The sequence below is a fragment of the Embiotoca jacksoni genome, unplaced genomic scaffold (assembly GCF_022577435.1).
Source record: "Embiotoca jacksoni isolate LCO1_2020_lvr unplaced genomic scaffold, fEmbJac1.0.p SCAF_17, whole genome shotgun sequence".
Taxonomy (NCBI): domain Eukaryota; kingdom Metazoa; phylum Chordata; class Actinopteri; family Embiotocidae; genus Embiotoca; species Embiotoca jacksoni.
The window spans coordinates 11951438-11975904 of NW_027185307.1; the positions used below are offsets into that span (position 1 = coordinate 11951438).

At 39.8% G+C, this 24467-nt stretch overlaps 3 protein-coding genes across 9 annotated transcripts in view; all 3 read left to right on the plus strand.

Moving 5' to 3' along the window:
- Window positions 1-2558: 2558 nt before the first annotated feature.
- Window positions 2559-6115, plus strand: eloca (elongin C paralog a). Its single transcript, XM_069151631.1, has 4 exons — window positions 2559-2643; window positions 3147-3173; window positions 3432-3575; window positions 4967-6115. Exons 2-4 carry the CDS (start codon window positions 3170-3172, stop codon window positions 5155-5157), a joined length of 339 nt encoding a protein of 112 aa, XP_069007732.1. The 5' UTR covers window positions 2559-2643; window positions 3147-3169; the 3' UTR covers window positions 5158-6115.
- A 904-nt stretch (window positions 6116-7019) lies between these two features.
- On the plus strand, window positions 7020-15579 carry ube2wb (ubiquitin conjugating enzyme E2 Wb). Of its 2 annotated transcripts, none has more exons than XM_069151638.1 (6): window positions 7020-7044; window positions 7742-7833; window positions 10563-10665; window positions 12828-12983; window positions 13078-13153; window positions 13271-15579. In XM_069151638.1, the coding sequence occupies exons 1-6, from the start codon at window positions 7030-7032 to the stop codon at window positions 13282-13284; spliced, it is 456 nt and encodes a 151-aa protein (XP_069007739.1). In that variant the 5' UTR covers window positions 7020-7029; the 3' UTR covers window positions 13285-15579. The 2 variants fall into 2 exon arrangements, with proteins under 2 accessions (XP_069007739.1, XP_069007740.1); XM_069151639.1 differs by lacking the exon at window positions 7020-7044 and adding an exon at window positions 7441-7551.
- Window positions 15580-17185: 1606 nt separating this feature from the next.
- Window positions 17186-24467, plus strand: part of stau2 (staufen double-stranded RNA binding protein 2) — an 84731-nt gene continuing 77449 nt past the window's right edge. For 4 of the 6 annotated variants that reach the window (XM_069151632.1, XM_069151636.1, XM_069151635.1 and 1 more), the window contains exons 1-5: window positions 17186-17286; window positions 19127-19334; window positions 20238-20368; window positions 20678-20837; window positions 22166-22301. In XM_069151632.1, the coding sequence (XP_069007733.1) occupies window positions 19136-19334; window positions 20238-20368; window positions 20678-20837; window positions 22166-22301 (626 nt within the window). In that variant the 5' untranslated portion in view covers window positions 17186-17286; window positions 19127-19135. Of the gene's footprint in view, window positions 17287-17342; window positions 17556-17676; window positions 17770-19126; window positions 19335-20237; window positions 20369-20677; window positions 20838-22165; window positions 22302-24467 lie in introns of those variants that run through there. The other 2 variants (XM_069151633.1, XM_069151634.1) reach the window with 2 other exon arrangements.

Sequence of the window (24467 nt, forward strand, 5' to 3'; positions counted from 1 at the left end):
TTGCAGGACACTGTGACTGGCTTCAGGCAAAAGGAATAGTACCCTCAAATTCAATGTGACAGGCCTTCCCCTCTTTTCAGAGAAGAAATGCCCAAAGACATTCCTCCCCCATCTTTCCCTATCATGACTAAAATTCTGACCTGGTTTTCATTCAGGGCTTCTTTTCCAAAGCCATTGTACTATACATAAATGGTCCTAAGTATTGACATCTGACCAACTGAGTGAAATTGAAACTATGGTACTAAGAGGTGGGGAATGAGGTATGGGGGGCGGTGGTTAGCATGGTCACCTCACAGCAAAAAGGTTCAGGGTTTGAATCCAGGCCTGGGTCTTTCTGTGCGGAGTTTGCATGTTCTCCCTGTGCCTGCGTGGGTTCTCTCCAGGTACTCCAGCTTCCTCCCACCATCCAAAAACATGCACCTCAGGTTAATTGGTGGTTCTAGAAATTGCCCTGAGGTGTGAATGGTCTTTGTTTGCGTCTGTCTCTATGTGGCCCTGTGAGGGACTGGCGATCTTCACCCTAAGTGAACTGGGATAGGCTCCAGCCCCCTGTGACCCTGTTCAGGATAGCCTACCATACCCAGCTTTACATAAATAGTTCTTAATTGTGAGCAGAAAGGGGAGACATGTTTGAACTGCTCATGAGGCATGTTAACATCCTTACATCAACACGTGCTACCCTGTAAGAACATCCACCATATATTAAATGTGACACGTTTGAATGTCAAAGATGTCACTCAAATATTTAACGAGACTAATAAGCATAACGATGGACAAGTGCCTTTTTTTAGCAAGTTAACTGCATCCCACCATTTCCAGAATGGCATAGGCGGGTACAAGAAACTGTGTTCTGACTAAGCACAGTCACTTGGCATGACAAGAGCATGTATTGTGTGTGTGTGTGTGTGTGTGTGTGTGTGTGTGTGTGTGTGTGTGTGTGTGTGTGTGTGTGTGTGTGTGTGTGTGTGTGTGCGTGTGTGCGTGTGTGTGTTAAGGAAGCCCTGTTCTAAGGGCCCACAGCAGCCTCCCTAAAATAGAGCTGAGAGCAGCTGCAGCCGGGTGGGTTGTATCAGAGAGACATCAAAGCGGCTGCCGCCACCCGCCTGCTCTGATCATAAGCACTAATGGTGTAATGGGGAACTGGAAGGTCAGTGATTGTTTTTGGTTGTGTATGTACTATATGTGTTTGTGTGTGAGTGTGTATGTGAGAGACAGAGTCAACAAGAAGCACAGGCAGTCACATAGGCTATAGAACTTTCTGGAACACAAACTAACAGCATAGCTAAACCTGATATTAATGTAAGACAAATACCAGGTCAGATGTCACCTTTGTCTCCACTGACATCTGCGTTGGCAGATGTCAGTTGACAATGAGTATGGCCAATGAAACAAAACTGGTCAGAGAAGTCTGAGAAAACAGTCTCCTGTGTTCCACCTGTCAGTCAGTTGTAGATCCCTAAATATAAATGAACAACAGAGTAGGCAGATGAAATATTAAAACTCCTCACCATCTTCAATTAGGACCAATGCACTCCTTCAGAGAGCCCCTCTGAGTCAAATGGCACAATTTACAGGATCGCTCAATATTCTGCGCTTAGTGTTACAGCTCAGATAACTCTGCGTCCATTTGGGGGAAGCCTCAGATTTCAGCAGTCATGACTTTTCCTGCATGAAAGAACTCCAGGCAGGATCAGGGCAAAGCGACCTTGTGAACCTGACCATGACAACAGTCAGTTCGTCACACTTTTCAACTGTCTCTGATCTACAATGTTGTATGAGTGGACACCCCTTTTCCTGTGAGATAAGACTTTGGGAGATGAAATGGGTTGTTGTTAATATAAACAACAAACCTAATTATCTAGTTTTAAAAAAATGTGGGGCTTTTAGTTTGCCCTGAATGTTATAACACTACACACTCTGAAATACACTACTTTCTGAAATCAAGTCAATAAACAATATATACTGAGCTGACTGATTTTCACAGACTGGACTTTGGTGCGTGTATAAAGGTGCAGATTGCGTGCCTTCTTTCTCTCATTCTTTTTTGAATCCAGATTTATGGCCCTACAAAATGTCTCTGTCATGTCCAATCAGCACCTGCTCTCGCTCATCACAGCCATAGGCAGACAGGGAGGTTAACCCAGTCTATGGGTTAACCTTAAACACAGGCGCCCCCTAAAGGATTAACAGGACAATGGTCTGTAAACCAGTGTAAATTTGTTTGAATATAAAAAAAATGATATCCTTATTTTCCCCTCTCTTACTTATTTGTATCATTTAGAGACGCTGGCTGGAATAAGGTAGAGGTGGGGTAATATTTTGCATTTAAATGTAGCATCTGCTTTGCAAATTTTCTTTTTTTTACTTGCACACTTTGTGATTACACCAGATTTTATTGTATCAAAATGTTTACGTGTTTGTACTATGAACAGTTGCGCTGTCTAAAAAAAATTAAGAGTTTTCAAATAAAATAAACGGGAATAAAAAAAACAAAAAACGGGAACGTTTATCTCTGCAAGTGAACTTATACGGAACAAATATATTGCGGACAAGTGTTTGTACAAACTTGTTCCGGGTACCAACATCCTGGGGGGCTAACGTTAGCTGAAAGACAATCTCCGCAAGACACTCACCTACACAGCGGTAAAAAACAGTTTTAGGTTTCGTTTGCTGATGATCGTATGTCACTGTGTCTGGCATTTGATTATCTGGTGTCAGGTTTTAACAGTGAATAACCGATCCAAAAAAAAAAAAAATCGATTGTTTAGTTAGGCGTTAGCTTGCTAGCCAGCGCAAGCTAACGATGACGGTCAGGAACTCGAGTCGAAAAGATTTATAATAATAAAATAAATTGGTCACGTGCGCTTTGTTCTTCAGACTTGATTTGCGCTTCAAAGTGATAGTTGTAGTTATTCGGATTTTTTTTTTTTTTAATTTAAAGACAGCTATCTTTTGTTACGTGACAGTCTTGATCGAGCTCAACGTTATGTGGTGATTGTAAAAAAAACAAAAAACCTCAAACTAATTTAAGGCCCAGATAACTTGTTACTCCAAGTGTGATATGTGTGTGTTTTTTTACGGAACAGAGTTGCAGCCAATGTCTTAACCGATAACATGAGTGATGTCTTTTTAATGTTCCCTTTCAGGTTGAACAGAAATCCAGAACAGGATGGGTGAGTGATTAAACTGGCCCACCATTATATATTATCTTCTACCTTACTAGAAATCCGTAATACTATTTATTTGTTGATGTATAAAACGTCCCCACATCAGAGGAGACATCAGATGCTGGCACGCAAAAGTCTCAACATTAATCTGATCCTGATTTAACGTGTCTGTTCGGTAACTGTTCTCCAAAGACTTCACAAACCTCATTTACTTATTGCAGCTTAACACCTGTTTTGAGCGTGTCAGTGTCTGTTGCATCGCAGATGGCGAGGAGAGAACCTACGGAGGCTGTGAAGGGCCAGATGCCATGTATGTGAAGTTGATCTCCTCAGATGGCCATGAGTTTATTGTGAAAAGAGAACACGCCTTGACATCTGGGACGATCAAAGCCATGTTAAGCGGGCCAGGTGAGGATTCAGGCTAATTACTCATAGAGAAAGCTATTTTAGTTTTCTCATTTTAAAATTAGAACACCCAGCATGTTTTAACCTGAATAACTTAGATTCTAATGGTAATCCATAAAGAATTTATGTTGTGTATTTTTATTTTTATTTTTTTAATCTTCTCGTTTCCATTACATTTAGAAGCACTTTGGTACATCCAAAAACAATGTGGTACTTTTTGGCAGTGGTCAGAAATACGTGTGGACTTAGTTCATGGTATTGTCTCTCTCGACCCCTGAATTGTTTTCATTCTTAACACTGTTTGAATAGTTACCTTGAACTACATACAGACAACTTGCTCCACAAGACTCCCATCAGTAACAATAGTAGGCTGAATGTGCCTATAAAATTAATTACTTCCCTTTTTTTTTTTTTTTTGCAGATTATGCCTGAATTTGAAGGCATTTTAAAAGACTTGCTTTCTTTACATGTACTGTATGTTTTGCCAGCTTGATGTAAATTGTGATTTAGGAGCTTCTGTTTGTATTGAGATTTGTTAAATGTGGGTCGTCACACAAGGTTTCACTCTTCAAAGAGCTCCATGATAGACAGGAAAGGCAACTTAGATTTGAATAATACGACTTTACCTTAAACTGAAGCTCCAACACTGAAAGTTACTGCAGCTAATTAGTCTCAAGGGTACTGAGAAACAAAAAAAAAGGTATGCTTAAATATCAACAGCGAGTGTGTTTACTGCTGTTTTAGCCTGAATACAGTATTATTTTTCTGAGCGTTAAAAGACATTCTACGGTGTCTCAGATTACAATTGTGGCTGGTCCTCTGGTAATACGTCAACTACTGCATCTTCTCGCTTATAAACACATTATGTGTGAACAGAGATTTACTTTGATTAAAAAAAATATGCTCGTTTTGCTTCACAGTTTCCAGACAATATATCATATGAGAAGCCCATAGTCTCATCCTATTAACTGTATACTACTTGCATTACATTCCTCCTATTAGTGTGTGTGTGTGTGTGTGTGTGTGTCTGTCTGTCTGTCTGTCTGTCTGTCTGTCTGTCTGTGTGTGTAAGGTCATATAGAACATTTTTATAGTGCTGATGCTTTCCTTGCTTACATTTAGGTGGGCAGGAGATTTAGTTGGCTACAGTTTTATATCATAAATAAGGTGGTATTGTTTATTCAGTCAGTAAACTCTGCCTGTCTAGTTGGTGGCACTATTTTTCCCTACATTGTCTGGCTTTGTTACCGCCTAATAAACACAAATCACCTACTTATTGCTCTTTATGTTACTGGGTAGCTTCTTGCTAAACAATTATTTTTAATAATTCAAAACTGTAAGCGTTAAGTTTGTTATTTCGACTGCTGACACCGACTGTAACCTTCTATTTGCAGGACAATTTGCTGAGAATGAAACCAATGAAGTGAACTTCAGGGAGATACCATCTCATGTTCTGTCCAAGGTCTGCATGTATTTCACTTACAAGGTCCGTTACACCAACAGCTCCACGGAAATACCTGAATTCCCCATCGCTCCGGAGATTGCACTGGAGCTGCTCATGGCTGCAAACTTTTTGGATTGCTAAAGTTAGAGATAATGTGAAAGCTAAAAAAAACATGTTTAGATTTTTTTTATATATATTTAAATTGTTTTGCAATTTTTCTTTTTTTTTGCTCCGGTCTTTCTGTCATAATTTCATTAGTATTAAAAGATTAAGTTTTAATGTAATAAATGGATATGGCAAGCCAAGAATGTGATAAATGTTCCCCTGCTCTCCAGAAATCTTTCCTCACCGCCATCTTTATAAAGACTCATTTGGTGAGCACTTAGTTTCCAGTTGCTACTTTTTTCCATCAAAAAATATATCTGACTTAAAACCCTCTTTAACAATAAAACCTGCTTGATACTTTTATGTATTTTGGTCTAGGTTATAGTGAGACATTACAAAATATTTGAAAGAAAACATTTGGCAGGGATACTGTATTCACTAAAATACATTATTCATTAGTCGTTGGACATGACAGGCGATATCTTTAAAGTTTTTCCTCTTTATATTCATCTGATATGGATGTTTGACAGAAGGACTCAAATTCATATGTGTTCGATTCTGTTTGGACGGTAACAGAAAACCTTTTGGAAAAAAATTGTTACGAATCAGATGATGTAATTTACTATACTTGGCATCTTTTGTAACAGGGGAACCGCAGTGATGGATGTTTTCATTGTTAACACTATTAAAATCTTGTTAAAAGTATAATTTACACGTCAAATCTGGTCTATTGTAAGTCGAACTGGTGCCACTTGGTCCAAACAGAAAACTGATAATAATTATTTAAGCGAGTATTCAGGGCACACAAGGGGTGACTGTATATTACATGTTACAGAAGAAACTACACGCATGTAGTATAATGTTTTGGGGGCATGCTTTTTTGATTTACACTCAAATGAAAAATGACTTTATGATCAATCAAATTAAACCGTGACAAATGAAAGCTGGACATGACATGATCTAATGATTCTGAATAAATATTGCTTTGCACAAACATGCCCTACAAATTGTTAGTCTGCTTAAATGTTGCTGCATGATAAAAGTATTTTGCTAATGCTTTTCATAAATGTGGATTGTGTTTTGAGATAATATCTTATTTAAGTTGCTCCATATGGGGACCATGTCAGGTAAGAGCTCATATCGTGTCTCATTTAAACACTTGACTACAAAGTGAACATTTCTTTTTTTTCCCTGGGAAACCTTAGGAGGCGAGGTCAAATTACAATGGAATAAAACGTGTTGAAACTTGCTTATTACACAGAACATGAATATAGTTCCTGTGCAGCAGACAGTTTGGCATGGATACTCAAAGGGAAATGAAAATATGCCCGGTTATAAACCTGTTTCTTGAAGATTACATTTTAGGGCTCTAGATTTAATGAAATGGGGCTGTTGATTGATGACAAGAGGAAATAAGAAACGGATAACAGATGTTCTCATAAGGTTTAATTAAAATTGTAAGTTCGGATAAATTTCAAATTTTACGACAGTAAAGTCAACCAGCGCATGTGTTCATATTTTAACCAATGTAAGAATTTGCTGAATATTTTAACAACTAAAAGAGGAAATCAAAGAAATGAACAATATTTGACATGACTCCTTAGATGGCAGGCAGAGGTCATCGACCCTCCGTCGTGTCCCATGTGACCTCAAGTGTAATTTCAACACCGCACGTATTTTTTTTATATTCTATAAAATTCTGTTGTAAAGCAGTTCGATGTCCACGAAACAAAACAAACGAAGGGTGGCCGGGGTATCGGCTCTGACGGTACACGTTTTTTTTTTTTAGTGTGGATTGTTTTTTTCCTGTCAAAACAACTTCTCCTGTCACGTGACTCCGTGACGTAGGAGTCCGCCACTGCGCTGACGCAGAAGGGGAGGGGGGATAAAGGGGGGGGGGTTTCCATCATGGCGTCGATGCAGGTAAGACTACAATTAATAGCGAGCGCATATTTATAATTTACCAGCTCTCCAGTCGGGTCTTTGTCGGCAGTTTATGAACCACTTCATTTACATACGTATATTTGCTCGAAGTAGCGTCGCCATTAAAGCATTTAGCGAACGACATACGTGCTAAGCTGCTCCGGTTTAACGCCTGGTCTTTGCTAGCAACACAACTAGCCCATCATCATCATCATCATCATCAACAACAGCAAGTCGGCGTAGAAACGAGCTTCCTGGAGCTACATGTTGACAACTGGCCGTGTAGTTACCGTCTCAGAAACGCCTGTGCTGACATTTTATTCTCCCGTTTTAACTTGACTGCCGGCTTCTTGTTGGCCGACGCTCCTCAACCCCCCTTTTTTTTTTTTTTTAGCTTTGCTAACGAGACGGTGCGCAGATTGAGCGGTTTGCGGTTCCCCCCCCTCTCCTCCTCTTCCTCCTCCTGAACAGGTGCATCGCTTTCATAAAATAGCTGCGTTGAATCGAGTAAGAGATTTATCCTCTCTAATACAAAATGCATACAAAAACGTAAACTTTCGTCAAATCAATCGACCGACGGACTTGGGTTCGCCGCTTGCTTCTTAACACCCATCAGCACCGAACCGTCGTGTTTATCATCATTATTATTTGTATATTTTTGAATGTGGCACAAACCCGAGGACTTTCTCTCCTACAGAAAAGGCTACAAAAGGAATTATTAGCTCTGCAAAATGATCCACCCCCAGGAATGACGCTCAACGAAAAAAGTGTACAGAACACCATCACACAGTAAGTGCCTTTTGTTGTTGTTGTTGTTGTTGTTGTTGTTGTAAAACATCCTGTGGAAGAAGTTTTGCACCTGTCGTTCAACAGGAGCGTGCTGTGGGGAGAGCATGCCTGGTCCATCACGTTCAGTGAAAGTTGTAGATAGTTGGAGGTACAACACGAAAGCCTCAGCGGTGGTGAGGAGGAATTGGGGTCATTCCGGTTGAGCGGCAGCTCTGGCCCCTCAGTAGTGTGTCTCTAATGCGCAGTGTCACTATTCATCCTTATAAAATATTTAATGGTTGGCATGCAGGAGTTGAGCTCGGGTAAGCAAGGAACAGAGGCTGCTTCGCTGACCTTTCTGTCTGGGCGTCTTGGTGTTCCCTTAAAACCCCCATGAACAATACCGTTGCTCTCCAAATCAAATTGTGTCTGATAAGCAGTAAGCGTGAGCCGAGTTGTGGTCCTGGAAATGGATTCGAGACACATTTCTGGCCGTCGTCCAAATGTCTTTCAGCTACAACAATTGACTTTGAAAGGTGCTGCCTTGCTATGCCGCTGTGAATGTCTTCCAGCTTCATCGCCGGGCTCTCCTGCAGTCTTAAAGAGGCAACACATGTCACGGTGTCTGTGGTTAGCTAAAGCAAATCTTGTAGCAATGTAAGAACCAGTATGTTGGTATCGCCCTCATTTGTTAACAATCTCCGGTCAGATTGAGTGAATGTTTTGCATGACTGTCGAGTCCCCCGACCAGTTAAGCTGAATTCCATGATCACGGTGCGGCCCAGGTTTGAGTTGGTATGTGTGGGTGTGCCTTTTGTGTGCCACTCTCGGGTTGAAAGATCTTTAGAGTTCTTTTAGAGGGATTGACAGTAGAAGGGATTTGCCCTTATTGTCATGAGTCCTGAGGGAGTGAGATACAAATACTCTGTTCCTGCCTGACATTGAAACTAACCTTGTGCAAACATGGAAAAAAAAAAAAAAAAACATACATGGGTGAAACTGCTGTGTGATAAGGTGACAATGTGTTTTTAGTTTAATAGTTTTTGTTTATAGAGTACACTCTGTGTCTGTGCTACGCAGTAGATTAGATTGTCTTTTCGTTGACTGTATGATAGTGCTGATGGCTTAGCTCGATGGCGTAATGAGTCAGCCATTGTAAACAAGGAAGCTGCTGCTTTACAGCACTGTTGAGTCTCTCATACGTGTACTCGGTTTGTCCATTTATTACCACTTTCACTAAATGGCTCAGTGTTGTTTATGTTGACTGGATCATATGATCAGCAGTCTGTTGGGAATTTAAGCATATTGAGCATAATGTCCTTGGAGTCCTTGGCTGTGTTCAGCGTGGGTTGCATCAGGCGCAACTCGGGCATCATGTACAGTGGTAACGCCTCCCTCTAAACTTTGGTCCTTGAAGAAAAATGAAGCTCCTTTGTGACACTCTGACCATTAGACTTTTTAAGGAGGACTGACCTCATATGTAAGTCTAAATGATCATGTGCCCCAGGCTAGATTTGAAAGAGACACAAGGCTATAAACCCGGATAAAAGCCACAAGTCTCGTTGGTGTCCTATCTGTACTGCTTGCATGGATGAAATTAGGTCAGAGATTGTGATGCTGCCATCAGTGTCCATTTTTCTTCTCCTCTGAGGGTTCTCCTGTGAGCAGGCAATCCCCATAAATGTTCTCTGCTAGACTTAAACATTGGGTTTGTTTGCTGCTGATGCCACATTTTGTCCCCCGGGTTACAGGCATAAAGAGAGCACGGTGCAGGTAGACTGTCCTTCACTGCACATGCTCTGTCAGCAGAGTTCTGTAGCCAGGCTACAAAGGCAAAAATAGATTTTGTCCACTAGATCAATAGAGTATCACATTATTACTAAACCACTGTCATAACCCAGCTGAATATTGGGTGTCATTGGAATGAGTCAGACGAAAAGCTTTTGATAACACACTTACTGCAGAATTGGCAGCGCACATTGTGTATGATTCTTTTTTAATGATAATGAGATGTTATTCTGTAGCTGTCTCCAGCTAATCTACTCCAGAATGATGAAATACTTCTCATTATTAACCATTTGTTATTTTTTTTATTTTTTTTAGCACAGTCACTATTGTAAGCGTTCCCTACCTACTTCAGAATCACAAGATCAAAGACAGACCACATTATTAACTGTACAAAACAAAACAAAAAATTATTCTATAGCACATAAAGCGTTTGTGTTTCGAAGGAACTGTCAAACCTCATGTCAGGATTTGACCATTTAATAAGTGGTGTGATTTGGTGTGTTATTTTAGAGCACATTTAGCAACAGTTTTAACATGAATGTTGTCGCATTGTGTAAATAAAATGAACACAATTTGAATCACCCGTCTCTCAATTGGGCTTCATAAACTGCTGGATGTTTGATTGATTTAAGGACGTGAAGAACAGGTTTTATTTTGGAAATACAATTTTAACTAGAACTCTTATTTTATAAATTCAATTTCTTTTATTTTTTGTTATTATTACCAGTGGCTCAGAAAACTAGCATCTGTGTTTCAGGACTCAACATGAGAGTGCTGCTTGTGCTCATTAACTGGATCCTAATTTTGTAAAATGTGATCTGTAAACAAATATAAATATTTGTTTGAGGTCTTTGGACTCTGCCTGTGATGAGCTAACCAGTGTTTAGGTGACCATTGTAATGTTACATAATTTTGCTTGAATTGGATGTCGAACCTATTTTAATTCTGTGCTTTTCTTCCAGGTGGATTGTAGATATGGAGGGAGCACCCGGCACACTGTATGAAGGAGAGAAATTTCAGCTGCTTTTCAAATTTAGTAGTCGATATCCTTTTGATTCGCCTCAGGTAAGCTCAGCTGCCATTATTGTTTGTGAGTGTGTATGTGTATACATGTTTTGAAACATTTTATTGTGTTCTCGGGTGGAAAAGCAATATCAGTTTTGATTTGCACCCGGTTTGTCCATCATGTCTTAAGAACCTTGTATTTCTTGTCTGAAAAGTTGCTTTATTGGATGCTAACGATGCTAATGACGCTAATCAACGAACAGGCCCAGAGCTTGGTTTGATGTAGTTTCCTCTCTACTGCTGGTTTTCCTGTTTTATTGTCCGGCATCCCTTCCTAGTTTGATCAAAGAATGGCATTCATCAGAGTTGTTTACCAAAACAGTGGCACATACAGCTGTTGCTTAGGAGCTGCAGTGCACAGAGGTGACCCTTTCTAAACAATTTCAAACGCTGTCTGGATGCCTGCAATAATCACATGAAACACTCGGGCTCTGCAGTTTGTGGAGGAAACACCGCAGCCTGGAATCACCGACAGAGAAACCGGTACCCAAGGTCTCGATGAAGCCGTGTTTGATGGGATTAGTTGAACTCGGCAGTCTTGTTGTACTCATCAGGAGCTTGCCCACCTAAAAATAGATAATGATCAGTGTAGAGAAAATTAGATAAACTGAGCTACTTAGCCACTACCCTGTCAGTTTGGAAGGACAGTCTGTCAAGAGTTGTCCACTGTTGGGCTCCTCCTGGGGCCTCCGGAGCAACTTCTGTATCAACTGCTGCAGTGCGTTGTTGGTTGTTTGAGTAACATTGCATTGCACACACGCGTAATTCTGAGCGTATGTGTGCTGTATTTTGGAACACTTCCCTCATTGCAAATGCTATCCTTGTCATTAATAAAACAAACATTGTGACCATTGGCCCATTCGCACTCAGTTGATAACATTTGCATTGCTAGCTTGTTGCTTCAGCTTGAGTAGAGTCACAGAGGTCCTCTTTTACTTATTTTTGTTACATGCTCACTGCAAAAACTGCAGATTTCCTACCAAAAATAGTGCTGTAATAGTTTATATTGTTTGCCACACTGCGACAGCTGGCCATTTAGAATATCCTGTGATTTTGTGTGATTTTTTAACATTGTAATATTGTTATAAGGCTTTTTTTGTCTTTGTTTTTCCCACCAATTGATTTAGTTTGAACTATATTCCTGACTGTTGGCTGTATATTTTATTTGCGTAGTGAACAAGATTATGCACGTTTTTAAAAGGTCTTCGCCGACTAAGTTTCAACCCTAGTTTGTTCACGCAGGTAAAATGGAGCTTTTTTTGGTCACACATGTAAACTAAAGGGTTGGAAAAAGAGATCCGAGAGTTACAGCTGAAGGAAAATGGGCAAAAGTCAAAATATTGAAACTTGTGTTGCACATAAATCATCAACAGCAGCACCGTGTAGGATGTAAGCATGTATGTAACGTGTAGATCGTGTAAAGTGCTATATATACTCATAGTTTGTGCCCAGAGTTTGTGTTCACGTTTTTGGAAGCAAAGACCTTTTGTTCATCTTGGTGTTTTGAGCGATGCACTGGCTTTACTTTCTGTTCATATCAGTAACACTTGTCCCGCCATCCCCTCCAGCCCCGTAATGTAGAGCCGGCACTCCCCTGTGAGGCCCTGTCTGGTGCCGGACTGCCTCAAACCCATTGTTACCTTTCATTACCCTCTTTACCCACTCCCCCTTCTCTCTACTTCAGCACCTCAGTCTTTAGTTCCTTGATCCTCGCACTTCCTGTAATCTTTTTATTTAGCCTTCACTCTCTCACCATTTTAATGGCTAATATTCCCCAATCCTTTTTTATAGAAACATGTCTCCTTTTTATTTATCAAACATGTCTCCTCTCTTAGTCTCGCGCCGCTCTTCTCCCGCCCCCTCTCTCACCCCATCCCGGCCCCTCTGTCCTAATCCCAGAGCCTCATGTCGCTGTAGAGGGCTAAGCCTGAGCTTATACAGCAAGTCTCATTATTTGGTGTCATTTAAAGAAACAAAATCTCTTTTTCCAAACAAGTACTCTCCCAAGTTGTCACTTTCAATTCCGTGTAAAAGATAGAAAAGTCGATCTTGTCTTCTTTCTATCAAATACCCAGCACCTTTATAGGCTGGTTATTGTTACATATTCAGTCAATCATCTTTATCACCAGCGATTTAAGTTGTCTTTTTTTTCACTCGTGCAGGTAATGTTCACAGGAGAGAATATACCTGTCCACCCACATGTGTATAGCAACGGTCACATCTGTCTGTCCATTCTAACGGAAGATTGGTCGCCGGCCCTCTCAGTGCAATCAGTTTGTCTTAGCATTATCAGCATGTTGTCCAGCTGCAAAGAAAAGGTAGGACTTGGGGGATAATTACAGCAATTCATGTAAATTATGTTCTTATTAAATGTTAAATCTAAGTGCTTTTTTTTTGTTTCTTTTTCTGCAGAGACGACCACCTGATAACTCCTTTTATGTAAGAACGTGTAACAAAAATCCAAAGAAAACAAAATGGTGGTATCATGGTGAGTATTTTCCAACTTTTATTTTTTACTTTTTCAGTTTGGCGACACAATTAAATCACTTTTTTTTTTAAATTGTAGAAGTCATCGAATTAAAGCGACTTTTGTTTGCCTTCACAGATGATACATGCTAATGTACAAACTTTGTAATAATTGTAGAAGAAAGAAGTCCTACTGACCTAAGTAAAGCACTTTCTAATCATTCAGTCTTTGAACTCTGACCTTTGACTGGAACAATGGACACCATGCGCTGGAGGCTCTCGACTGCATTTCCCCCGTGGGCAGTTGGCTGCATGTTTTAGTCGGGTGTAATATAGAAAAACGAAAATAATGGAACATTCGGAGGCACCTGAGGTGTATCGTTTTTGTGCTAAAAGGCCGAAATGCAGCGAGCAAGAAAGGCGGATTTGTAGTGAGATAATTATAATTCCTGTTTTAAGATTATTATTATTATTATTGTTACTTTTTTGTTTGTGCGTGGGTGCATTTTGAGGTCCTTGTGTTGTGCAATAATAACTGATGGATGCATGCTGGGGCCTACAAATAGAAATCCAAATCTAATCATCTTCTGGAAGGGATCTGCCCATCAAAACCCCAAGAAAATGCTTCATCTGTTTTTTGTTTTGTTTTTATTATGATTATATGCACTGTGGAAGTATCTAGGTTCAAAAGGCATGACCAGTATGCTATTCCCTACTTTCAGATGCACTGTTCGCAGTCCTCCACTTATTCATCAGGTTTAAGGGTTTTAGTTTGTAACCACTGTATCAAGAGTCCACACAGTGTTGTTTTTTTTCATCTTCCAACTCGAGACCTGGCTGCAGTTCTTCCTGCTGTTGGACAGAATGTCGGTACCGATGGGACTACAACAGACATGATAATAGGTCTCATAGTCATCTAATGACCTCAGTGTACATCTCCTCGCAAAGTTGGCCCGAACTCCCGCAGGGTTCATGAGTCCAGCCTTTTAAGGTGTGCAGTGGCCTCTCTTCCATTTTAAAGAATGTCTGCAAGAGAACATTGTCAAATGATCCATTTTTATTTGTATGATACTTTTTTTTTTCTTTCATGCTTTAATCTTCTAAATGGTTTGATTTTAAAGGTCATTTTTTTTGTACTGTATTTCAACAAGCTGATACTTTGAAAAGGGGGTTTGTTTTGATGGGTCAGTATGTTTTTGATTCTTTTTTCTTTCTTTTTTTTTGTATATGTTATTTAATTTAAAATCTTCGCTCTCCAGAACGGCAATGAATGAGGAAAAGGAGAGTCTTTCTAGAAGTCATAAAGAAAAGTCCTTTGTGATTCCCCCTGGTCAGAGTTTTGGCTCAGGTACTTTTTCAATAAAGAGATCATCTCTAAAAAGATACCTATCAGATATTTTGAATTTAACTATATTTTCACCAAAAGAGACTGTTATGTTGTAAACTTATAACATGTCTGAAACTATTGTATATAAGTCTTTAAATTGTTGGATGATGTGAAAGAACTTAGCAGAGGATGCATTTACTTTATGGCAGAATGATAATAGGAGTGCTTTATTTCATCGGACGTTAGTCTGCATCTTTTGGTAATTAGGACATGTACAGTCAGCTACAAACACAAGTTGGTTAAAAAAAAAAAAGAATTAGTAGTTTTACCGTGGGGCTGCATGCAATTTTAAACCCTACTTTTTCTCATCAAACGTTGTGAGAACTTTTAGTCTTTCCATGACTTAGGTAATGGTTTATTGGATGGATTTTACAAATCTCACCTACAGAGGCTGTGGTCATTTCCGACTGTAATCACTCCATTCCTAAAGAGATGTTTATCGCCATCCAGTCAGAGATACTTGAATTTTCCTTCTTGGGTTGTTTGTATTTTCCTTTTCCAGGGTCTAGCTGAGTTTCTTGAATGAACTTGAGTGAATGTGATGATACTCTATACTGTAGAGGAGATTACCACAGCACACCGCTATCTCAAAGAAAACTATATTGATAACTTAAAGACATCTATTTAACCAATGATTTTTTTGTTGTTCTTTTTTTTATTAGCTTCTTTGTAATAGGTCTTCTCGGCTGTCACTGTGCTGTGAGAAAAGGACAGTAGGATTGAAATGATTGTGGAAATGCAGTCGCAGCAGCATCTGTGCAGAGACAGAAGTCCTCCACCCAGTGGGCAGTAGATCAGTGGAGATTTGAAAAACTTGCGAGTGAAAATGTTACAAGGGTTTGGATGAGATTTTTATTTTTTCCCTTCCTTAGGCTGTTTTTTTTTTTTCCCTTTTCAATGTGGTTTGAACTCTTAGCTTACAGGTTGTTGTGAGTGATCTACACTAATGAGGGTGTGTTATTTATGTTTGAAATTTTGTTCTGGGATGTGCAAGCTCCATGTAATAGGTGCCTGTTCATTTTCATAATCAATAATAAAAGCAAAGATTCACATTTATTCAACCTTGCCTTTGATAAGATTTTTATGGATTTTGCACTCACTATAAAGGGATAAGCATGGTGACTGCCAAATTCAGGAAGAAAATGTACTGTATGTCTTATAGTTGCTTTGTAGGTAAACTTGGGTTTTATCAAATATTTACACAGTTTGAAATTTAGTTTATAACTAGTGAAGGACACAAAACTTGTGCTTGTCCATTGTGTTTGCCAGAAGTGTCCACAAATATGCAGACCCATTGCAACAGAAAACTGAGATGATCTCCGAGAAACTGTTGATGAGCCTACATGTTTACCTGAACTGTCATGGCCATTTGATCAAATCTATGTAGCAATGGTTGCATTTCAACATAAGACCTTTTCATTTGAAGTGTGTGATGCACACTATCAACCATCTGTCATCAATCATGTCTCACTCAGCTAAACAGACAAAATATCTTTAGAAACAATTCTCATACTTGACTGCAGTTGCACTAGTGCTGTGGATCGATTTAAAATTCAGTCAACATATAGATCACAACTTGGAACAATTTTTGTTTTGCCTTATATACATGATGTTTGCCTAACTTGGAAGAAAAAAAAAGTTACTGCTAAACTTAATTTGATTTTTATAGGTTTTGAAGCTGCATTGCTAAAATGATTTATTAATGCACAAATAAGCCACAAGTCTGTTTAATGATGCCAGTAAAGGAAAACACACGTCTTTCTGTGAAGGACCCCATCACAGTAACAAGTGGTTTCATGTGGCCCTCTATTGGTCAAGCGACAAAAGTATCTGTCAGATATGTGAGGATCTACTATTCACTGTCGTTTGATTTGTGGTCCCCTATTCCTTATCAAAAATAAAATGTTTGCACGGTGATTTATACGGGCTTTCTTCAGCTGTGGCACCCCAGCATCATCACCATACTTAGCAAGAATAACACTAGCCTAATGTGGTTTCTTGCAGGAAGAGCTTGGTGAGTAAGAATACAGACATTGTGGTCTTGTGGTTTGAGAGACAGACACTCATCTGCTCTGCAGGACCTTTCATTTGAGTATTGCTGAAGGACTCTTGAGCAAGGCTGTAAACTCCTACCAGAAGCAAGGACAGCTCTTTGATGGGCACTGATGTACTGCCTGTGTAAAAAAAAAAAAAAAAAAAAAAAAAAAAAATCAAACAGTCAAACTCTTCTTTTATTTTTTTTTTCTTAACTTTATGTTTAAAAAGACGTAAAAGCGTTCCAGAAAAAAAAAAAAAAAAAAAAATGTTACGTGCAACTATAAGTTGCAAGTTATAAACACATGGTAAGTTTCAGTGATATTGAGATCCTTAAAATTTAAATGAAAAATAAGATTATAACAACCCAATGTGCAGAAGGCAAGTTTGAAAAGATCCGTGTTGGATCTGAATCCAAAGTTAAACTGTGAGCTCTGAGGAAGCAAACCAGGACTGAACCATTCGTATCGCAGCGGGGGTGGCTGATTCATTCAGCTTTCACCTCAAACTCGAATGATAGTAAGGTCACAATATGCAACACTTAACACCAGCGAAATAAACAAAACACGAAGTTTTTACATGCAAGATTAAAATGATAAGTCATTTGCTTCTAATGGGACGTATTTGAGTTTTTCTTACCCAGAGAAATAACGTGGTCTGTTCCCTCTTCCATCCAGTTCTCTTTAGTGTTTGCCAATGTTGGAGGTGTAACTGGGGTCTGGCCCTGGACAAAGGTAAAAAATACCTTAAAATATTTGTCCCTTTGTTGCCGGATAGTCTCTGGATTATTCGTCACGTTGTCGCCAGTCAGTATGTGACGTTAGAGTGGACTGAAATCCCCCCCCAGACTTTCGTGGAGGATGGGGGTGGTATGGAGATGCTAGCAAGAGGGGTGCTTCGGCCGATCAGCCATGATGAGCTTTAACCGGCTAAACTAGCGCAACCGGAGGTGGCTAAATAGTATATATTCATCAGGAGACCGCACAGATACGTATTCTTGACGGTACGCGTGCTTGCCCATTCTGTCGGTGTGTTTTTATGAGCTGACATTTGGGGGAAACGCCGTTTTCTCGTCGGTAACGTTAGCTTCCGGCTAAGGTGGACACCGACCGAAGCTGTAGTGTAGGTTTCAGGGGTTGTGCAGGTTCTGTCAGTCAACCCTGAACGCTGCACCACCTCCGTACTCAACCAGCTGGGGAAGACAACCATGGACAAAGGTTGCTGTTTCAACACTGTATGCGTGCATGTTACTGCGAGACAGCTTAAGAAAGCCAAAGAGAGAGAGAGAGAGAGAGAGATTGTGACACCCCCCCCCTCCCCGAGAAACCTCCACGGGCAATGCACCGACAATATATACAGGGGGGGGGGGGGGGAGGAAAAAAAACTTGGTTTACATGCAGTGAATTAAGGTCATGCCACACAGTACCAAATGCAACGTATCTTGTTTGTATAGTCGATGTCAGTTGTTTTATGGATATGCAAACTTGCACTGTTGCTAACACCAGTCCAAGCCTGGTCCTAAACCGGTGACACCTGTAGTCATGTTTGCAGGCTGGAGGCCATGAAAACCCCTGAAATCACGAATAAGAAATCTTGCTCTGCCGACTTGTTTTATATGCGAGCTAAAGCGAAAGACATTGATTTGTGTCAATGTGGTCTAAGATCTGAATGCGCTGGGTTTGAAATGAAGTCTCCAAAGGGCGAGACACCAGAGTTTCTCCACACTCCAGGAGTTTACTCCTGCGTCTTAACCTTTTGCTCTGACCTCTTGTCAGAAATATTTTCACTAATTTCCCTTCAACGACTGCCACATATCAACGTGGGACATTTTTGGCAAGATGTTGTGACACAGTTTGTACCTTTTTTTTTTTAAGTGAGTTTTTATAGCCATCTACTCATTCAGCTTTGTTGATGAAAAACACATGACAACGTATTAAGTTACTACTTAGCCAGAGGCTACCTGAGTAAACACTTTAAATGCTTAAAACACTAAACAAGTTGAATGTGTTTTGTTGACTTTCAGTGGATTGTTGGGCTGACTGCCATTAGTGTTCACTTCTGTCTGCCTGATGTAGGTCTAAGTACCTCTCTTTAGTCCCAAATAAAAATGTGAATTTAACATTTACTGTCTTCTTCCGGCTGCTGTCACAGGATTCCTCCTTTTCTGGAGAGGTTTGGCAGCAGTAACATGAGCAAAGCTCCTTCAAATAAAGGTTCATTGTCTGGGTGTATTAGCTGCTAGTGGATCAGAATGTGAGATAGGCCCAGAGCTGCTCAGTTTGAAGTCTGTTCTCCTGGCTTAGCCCACAGAAATGTGTCAAAGAACAGTAAAGAACTTTAAATTGTGCAGAAAGTAGTGAGGATTTACATGTGCATGTGTGTGTGGACTCATGCATGAATGCTTAATGGCTAACGATGTAATGCATGAACGGTATATTATACACTTCATTGGTGAACTTGTCAAACTGCGCAGATTTTGTGCAGGTGTTGTCTATTGAAAGCCCTGATTGCAGTCTAGCAATGTCAGTGTGGCGCTATCAAAGTTAGAAGTTTTTAATTGTGGTCTCGTTTCAGGAATAGAGCATGGCTCAAGTGAAAGTACAGACCTCAGCGCCCCTGGCTGGTCCTGGCCTCTCCCCCGGAGTTCCCCCGACGGCCATGGCCAGCCCAGGACCCCTGGGTCTGCAGCCCTCCGTCAACGGCACAGGCCCGGCCCCCACACCCGCCTGCCCTGCTCCTGCAGTCGGATATGGGGACGCCCCTGTGTCTGCCTCACCGCCAGGTAGACCACCGACAAAAATAGTTTACATTCGGGGGACGTTGGTTATTATTTTGCATTATAAAGACAATACATTTCATTCTTTTAGTTGAAATTGCCAAAGCTAATGGATAATAGATTCAGTGTCTCAGTGTTGCTGGCAATGTACAGTTATTGTGTGATGTTTGTATAACCCTAGTTGTCATATAGTGTTAATATAAATAGTATAGCTAGATGATATTGATATTGATTCAAGCCCTATTGAAACATTTAACTAAACAATCTGCCTTAAGGTTATAATTGTACTTGTGTTTAGTATTTCTTGTTAAATTTAAAAAAAAAAATTAAAAACTTGAGGGAGGATATTAACTGGCTGACAGTGCTCTTCACTACTCATTGGGTATAATAATCTCACCTAAATTCAAAAGACTTTCTGCCCCAGTGCTTGCGACATAAAATTTTTGAACCTTTTATGAGCTTAATTTGTGATAATATTCATTATTATTGATTGGCTGTACTATAAAAAATAGAGCCTTGAATCTCATTTAAGATTCAAAATCCAGTAGCTTTTAGGCAGATCAAAACACACCTCAACCCCTGCACATCTGGTGAAGGGGAAACAATCTTAAACACTCATGTCTCTCCTACTAATCGACTCATTTGTATATCAAGTAGTTGGTTTTCAGAATTTAGTCTCTTTTGCATAAAAATTAATTACATGTAAAATGTTTGTTTTGTAGCATTTTTGACATGTAAATGCTCCTTGCTCAAATATATGAATATCTCGTGCCCAGTCACGCAATACAATTTTAGAATTCCTTATATTTATTTATTATTATATAAGACATTATAATTATTCATGAATATAGTTTTAACTCTCGTTCAGTCAACGCGTGGCTCACTGCATGGTGTTCTACTCTGTTTCAGGCTCGCCCCAGGAGAACATGGCAAACCCTAAAGAGAAAACTCCAATGTGTTTGGTGAATGAGTTAGCCCGTTTCAACAGGATCCAACCACAGTACAAGCTCCTCAATGAGAGAGGTCCTGCACATGCCAAGGTGAGGAGCTGGGACGTTACAGTAGTCTCAATGTGTGCAGAAAAAGTTTTTGTTTTTTTTCAGATTCAGCGGTCAAATATTGATAACCAGTAAATATCGATAGAAATCCTTATTGTAGTTTGTGTGTAGTAGTTCAATTTCATGCTTGTTTTGGCTAAACAGATACGTCAAGTGTCCAGTATGTGATCCTGCTTTTTCTTTAGTACTTATGGAACTGCTACCATATGAGTTGGAGGTGGATGTTGGTAAAAAAAAAAAGGAGTCCCTGTCAGGTAATGTCTCCATCCCCTCTGGCTGTTACTGTTTCAGATCTTCACAGTGCAGCTGACTCTTGGGGAGCAGGTGTGGGAGGCAGAGGGCACCAGCATTAAAAAGGCCCAGCACTCCACAGCTGCCAAAGCACTGACTGAGAGTGTCCTTCCCAGGCCAGCGCCTCGCTCCCCTAAAGTTGACGTCAACAGTAATCCAGGTACGGCAACCACACCAGAATCCGACTTTACTGTACAAAGAATGTACCCGTGAAGGATTCCCTTTAAACCCACTTGTTGCCAAAGTCATATTCCTGTAATAGCTTCTTTTTTTTTTTACATTTATAAAAGGGTTGTTTTAACTGAGGCACGTTGAATTGAAAATTGTGAATTAATTTGAGGCTCCAGGGGTTAGTGTTAGACATGCCAATACAAATCAATGCCTGTACATGTCTCACTGTGACAAGCCAAAATGTCTACTGTGAAAAAAAACTAAAAGTACATGTTAAACCAAAGTAAATTTAACATAAAATGACCCATTTTTAGCCACAATGCTCAGTGACTGTGTTCGGTACTTAACTAATTAAATCATACAGTGAGGTACGAGGGAAGAACTTGGAAGCATCTTTGTCATAATTCTGATATTTTTTTTCTGTGTACCTCTGCATGACTTTTAGCTCGAATCCATGCAGTTATGCTTGCTTTTTGACAGCAAATTGTAAAACTTCCTGTTTGTTGTTGGATTAGTTCCCTCTATGTTTAATTTATTTCCAGACCAAATGTGGTGTTAAAATTCTGCATGTTGTAGGGAGATGGAAAAGGGCTTACAGAGCAAGTTTTGCATTGGGACGTCACTACTTTTCATGTGCACATGTAATCATGAAGGAGAGAGAGGGGAAGAAACATGACTAAGCATTGTGATGCCTGCATTGCCCTTCTGTCTCCAGTGCTGATGGAATGTATCATTATTTTGTTTTTTCACCTGGAGGAGTTTTGCTTCCAGTTGTAGCTCTCAAACTATTAGAGATATTTAAATAATCCGTGTTCAGAACAAAGTCAGTACAGATCCTCTCAGTAACACGTAACGGCAGGTTTTTGTTTTTTATCTCTTGCCAAATGAATACCACTGGGCTTGTCTTGCCTCCCCTGCCCTCTGTGGCGTTGTAGTAGTGACAGACCTCATAGCTTGCTCTTTATGAGATTAAGGAAGTCCCGTAATAGGTTATGCAACATCGGTGTGGGATTAGCGGTGCATGCATCAAGCAGGTAAACGTGCTTGACCATTTTTGGGTGGACATTTTCAGTTTTACAGTTTTAGGCGCAGAGCACAGCTTGCCAAGTCAGTTGCTGGCCCTGTCTATATCCTGAAACTAAATTCGACCTAATCTGTTTTTTTTTTTTTTATTAAAGATTACTGTTGCGATTTTTGACGTTTTATTCGCTGATGTTACAAAGCAAGATTTTTTTTTACATCATTTTAGAGAGTTATTTTTTATTGTCTTGGTTTTAATATTTTCTTCTGCTGGCTTCTGCACACTCCCTCACATAGGCAGTATAACACCCACAGTGGAGCTAAATGGTCTGGCAATGAAGAGAGGGGAGCCAGCTATCTACAGGCCTTTGGATCCCAAGCCCATGCCCAACTACAGAGCAAATTACAACTTCAGAGGGATGTTTAACCAAAGGTCAGTAAAAACCAAAACCAAATTTAACCTCAACTATCGCCTCAACTGTTATTAATTTCATTTTTAAAGCTATATGGTGACGCTTGCTTATTGTTTTAACTTTGGGGGTGAGGCAGTGCACAATGATGCCTGAGAATATGAAGGACTGTTTCAAAGTTAAAATTAGGACTGATTACTGATCACAGTCCCCGTCTTAAACTTTGAAGTTTTGGACTAATGTCAGTACTAAGGGTGATATGGTGTTGACAAAAATGCAGTTTGCATGTGTGATGACTTGTGGCCACACAAACCATTCCAGGTCGTTTTAGTAAAGACCACCTACTTCCACACTGAAAGGCTAAATACAAACAAACAATAATAAAAGGCTAAGTTTGTCATGCTCACCCCTCTTTCAGTTGGAAAACATCAAAATTCGTGGCTTCTTCAGAGTGTAGAGAAATAAAGGTTTAGTTTTGGGTGGCAAATGGCTAATGCACAGAGGACTAGATGATCTTTGAGATTCACCCAGCTTAATGTGGTCTTGATATGGATGACCTCAAACAGCGTTGTTTCTTTGATCCCTCTGGCTCAGATGTGCGTCAGCCATGGCTCTCCACTCCATATGTTTTCTAAACTGATGAATGTGGTGCCCTCATGGGTTCCCTCTGCACTCAGTCTCTGTCAGCCTTCTTTCGTTTTTTTTTTTTTTTTCTTTGCTGGAGCCATCCAGCCATTTCCAAAACTCCATAAAAGTGCCACAGAGGTGCAATTAATGATCTCCTCTCCCTCCGTGAAGGAATGTTATTTCGGCCTCTGGATTTGTTGGGCTGCCTGCCACCAGACCCAGGTATACTCTGCTACTCTCAGTTAGGAAAAAGCAGGATGCCATTTTAAGGGTTGAGAGGATAAGAACATTATTAACAAAGTAGTTTAAAAAAAAATCATTCTGTGAAAAAAGTACACTGTAAAAGCCAAATGCTACATCTGTTGCATATGTTTTTGGACAGGGCACAAACACTGTGTTTGGTTAATATGTATAAAGGTTTATCACACAGTCTTATCCTTTGTGATAATTTTACTGAAATTTAATCTAAATATTTATATATTTTTTTTATCACAGTATTTTACACTATTACTGTTCTAAATATTATTTTAAATTCAGATGCAGGGTGACACATGTTGTGCTGACAACTTAATAGAAGTTGAGTTGTGCGGCTCCAGAAACACACTGTTCCTGAAACAACTCAGATAAAGTCAGTATTCATGTTTGTTTGACATGCTTTGAGTCATTTTCAGGACACATTAAAATTCCCTCCAGATGGCAGTGTTCCCTCATTTTAAAAGTCCTACAACACTGTTTTCCAAAGGTGACTGAGAACCCATTTTGTAACATGTAAATTGGAACGTGGTGAATTTATATAGAGTTTAATGCACTTGTTTTTTTCCTTGTAATCTGCAAGATTTGAATGCAAAGTTTTCATTATTAAGGCACTAAATGCAGCGACCTGCAAAACAGAAGCCTGTTTGTTATGTCTGTTTTGCTTTTTACATAAACTTTTGCTCAATAAGGTCCTGGTGGTGTATTCTGATGCTTAATGTGCGATTTTGTTTTAAAATATGGACATATTGGCTGAAAAAGTCAGTAATTCATTGGCAGAGTTATGTAACCGAGAGCAGACAGTCTAGCATCTGGCTCACATCTACTATTTGATCCATGCAGGAACAAACATGGGGTGAAAGATGAATGTCTTTGGGGTAGAGGAGAAAATCTGTTTTCCAGCATCTGTCTGTCAATGTCATATGTCACAGTGATGAGTTTCTAAGAGACAGGCCGTATCTGTTCCTCATGGTCTTCTTTGTTTTCTTATGCCACTTTATAAGGGAGACAAGAGAGGGGGGGAAGAGGATGTGTGTGTCGGAAACAGAAGAGACATGAGAAGACATATATTATCCCAAGGTCACTTATGTTTCCACGAGGTCTCTTTCTCTCAATATAGTCAAGCCATGGATTAATGAAAGCGAGACCTTCTGAATATGAATTCTTTTCATCAGATGACTGACTATGTGGCAGAGTGACAGGCCATATCCACAATCAGTCACCTTAATGATGCTGTGGGGAAACGAAGGTTTCCACATGCCCATGTCCTTACCTATTATGATGAATAAGAGTGATCCAGAGTCATGTTG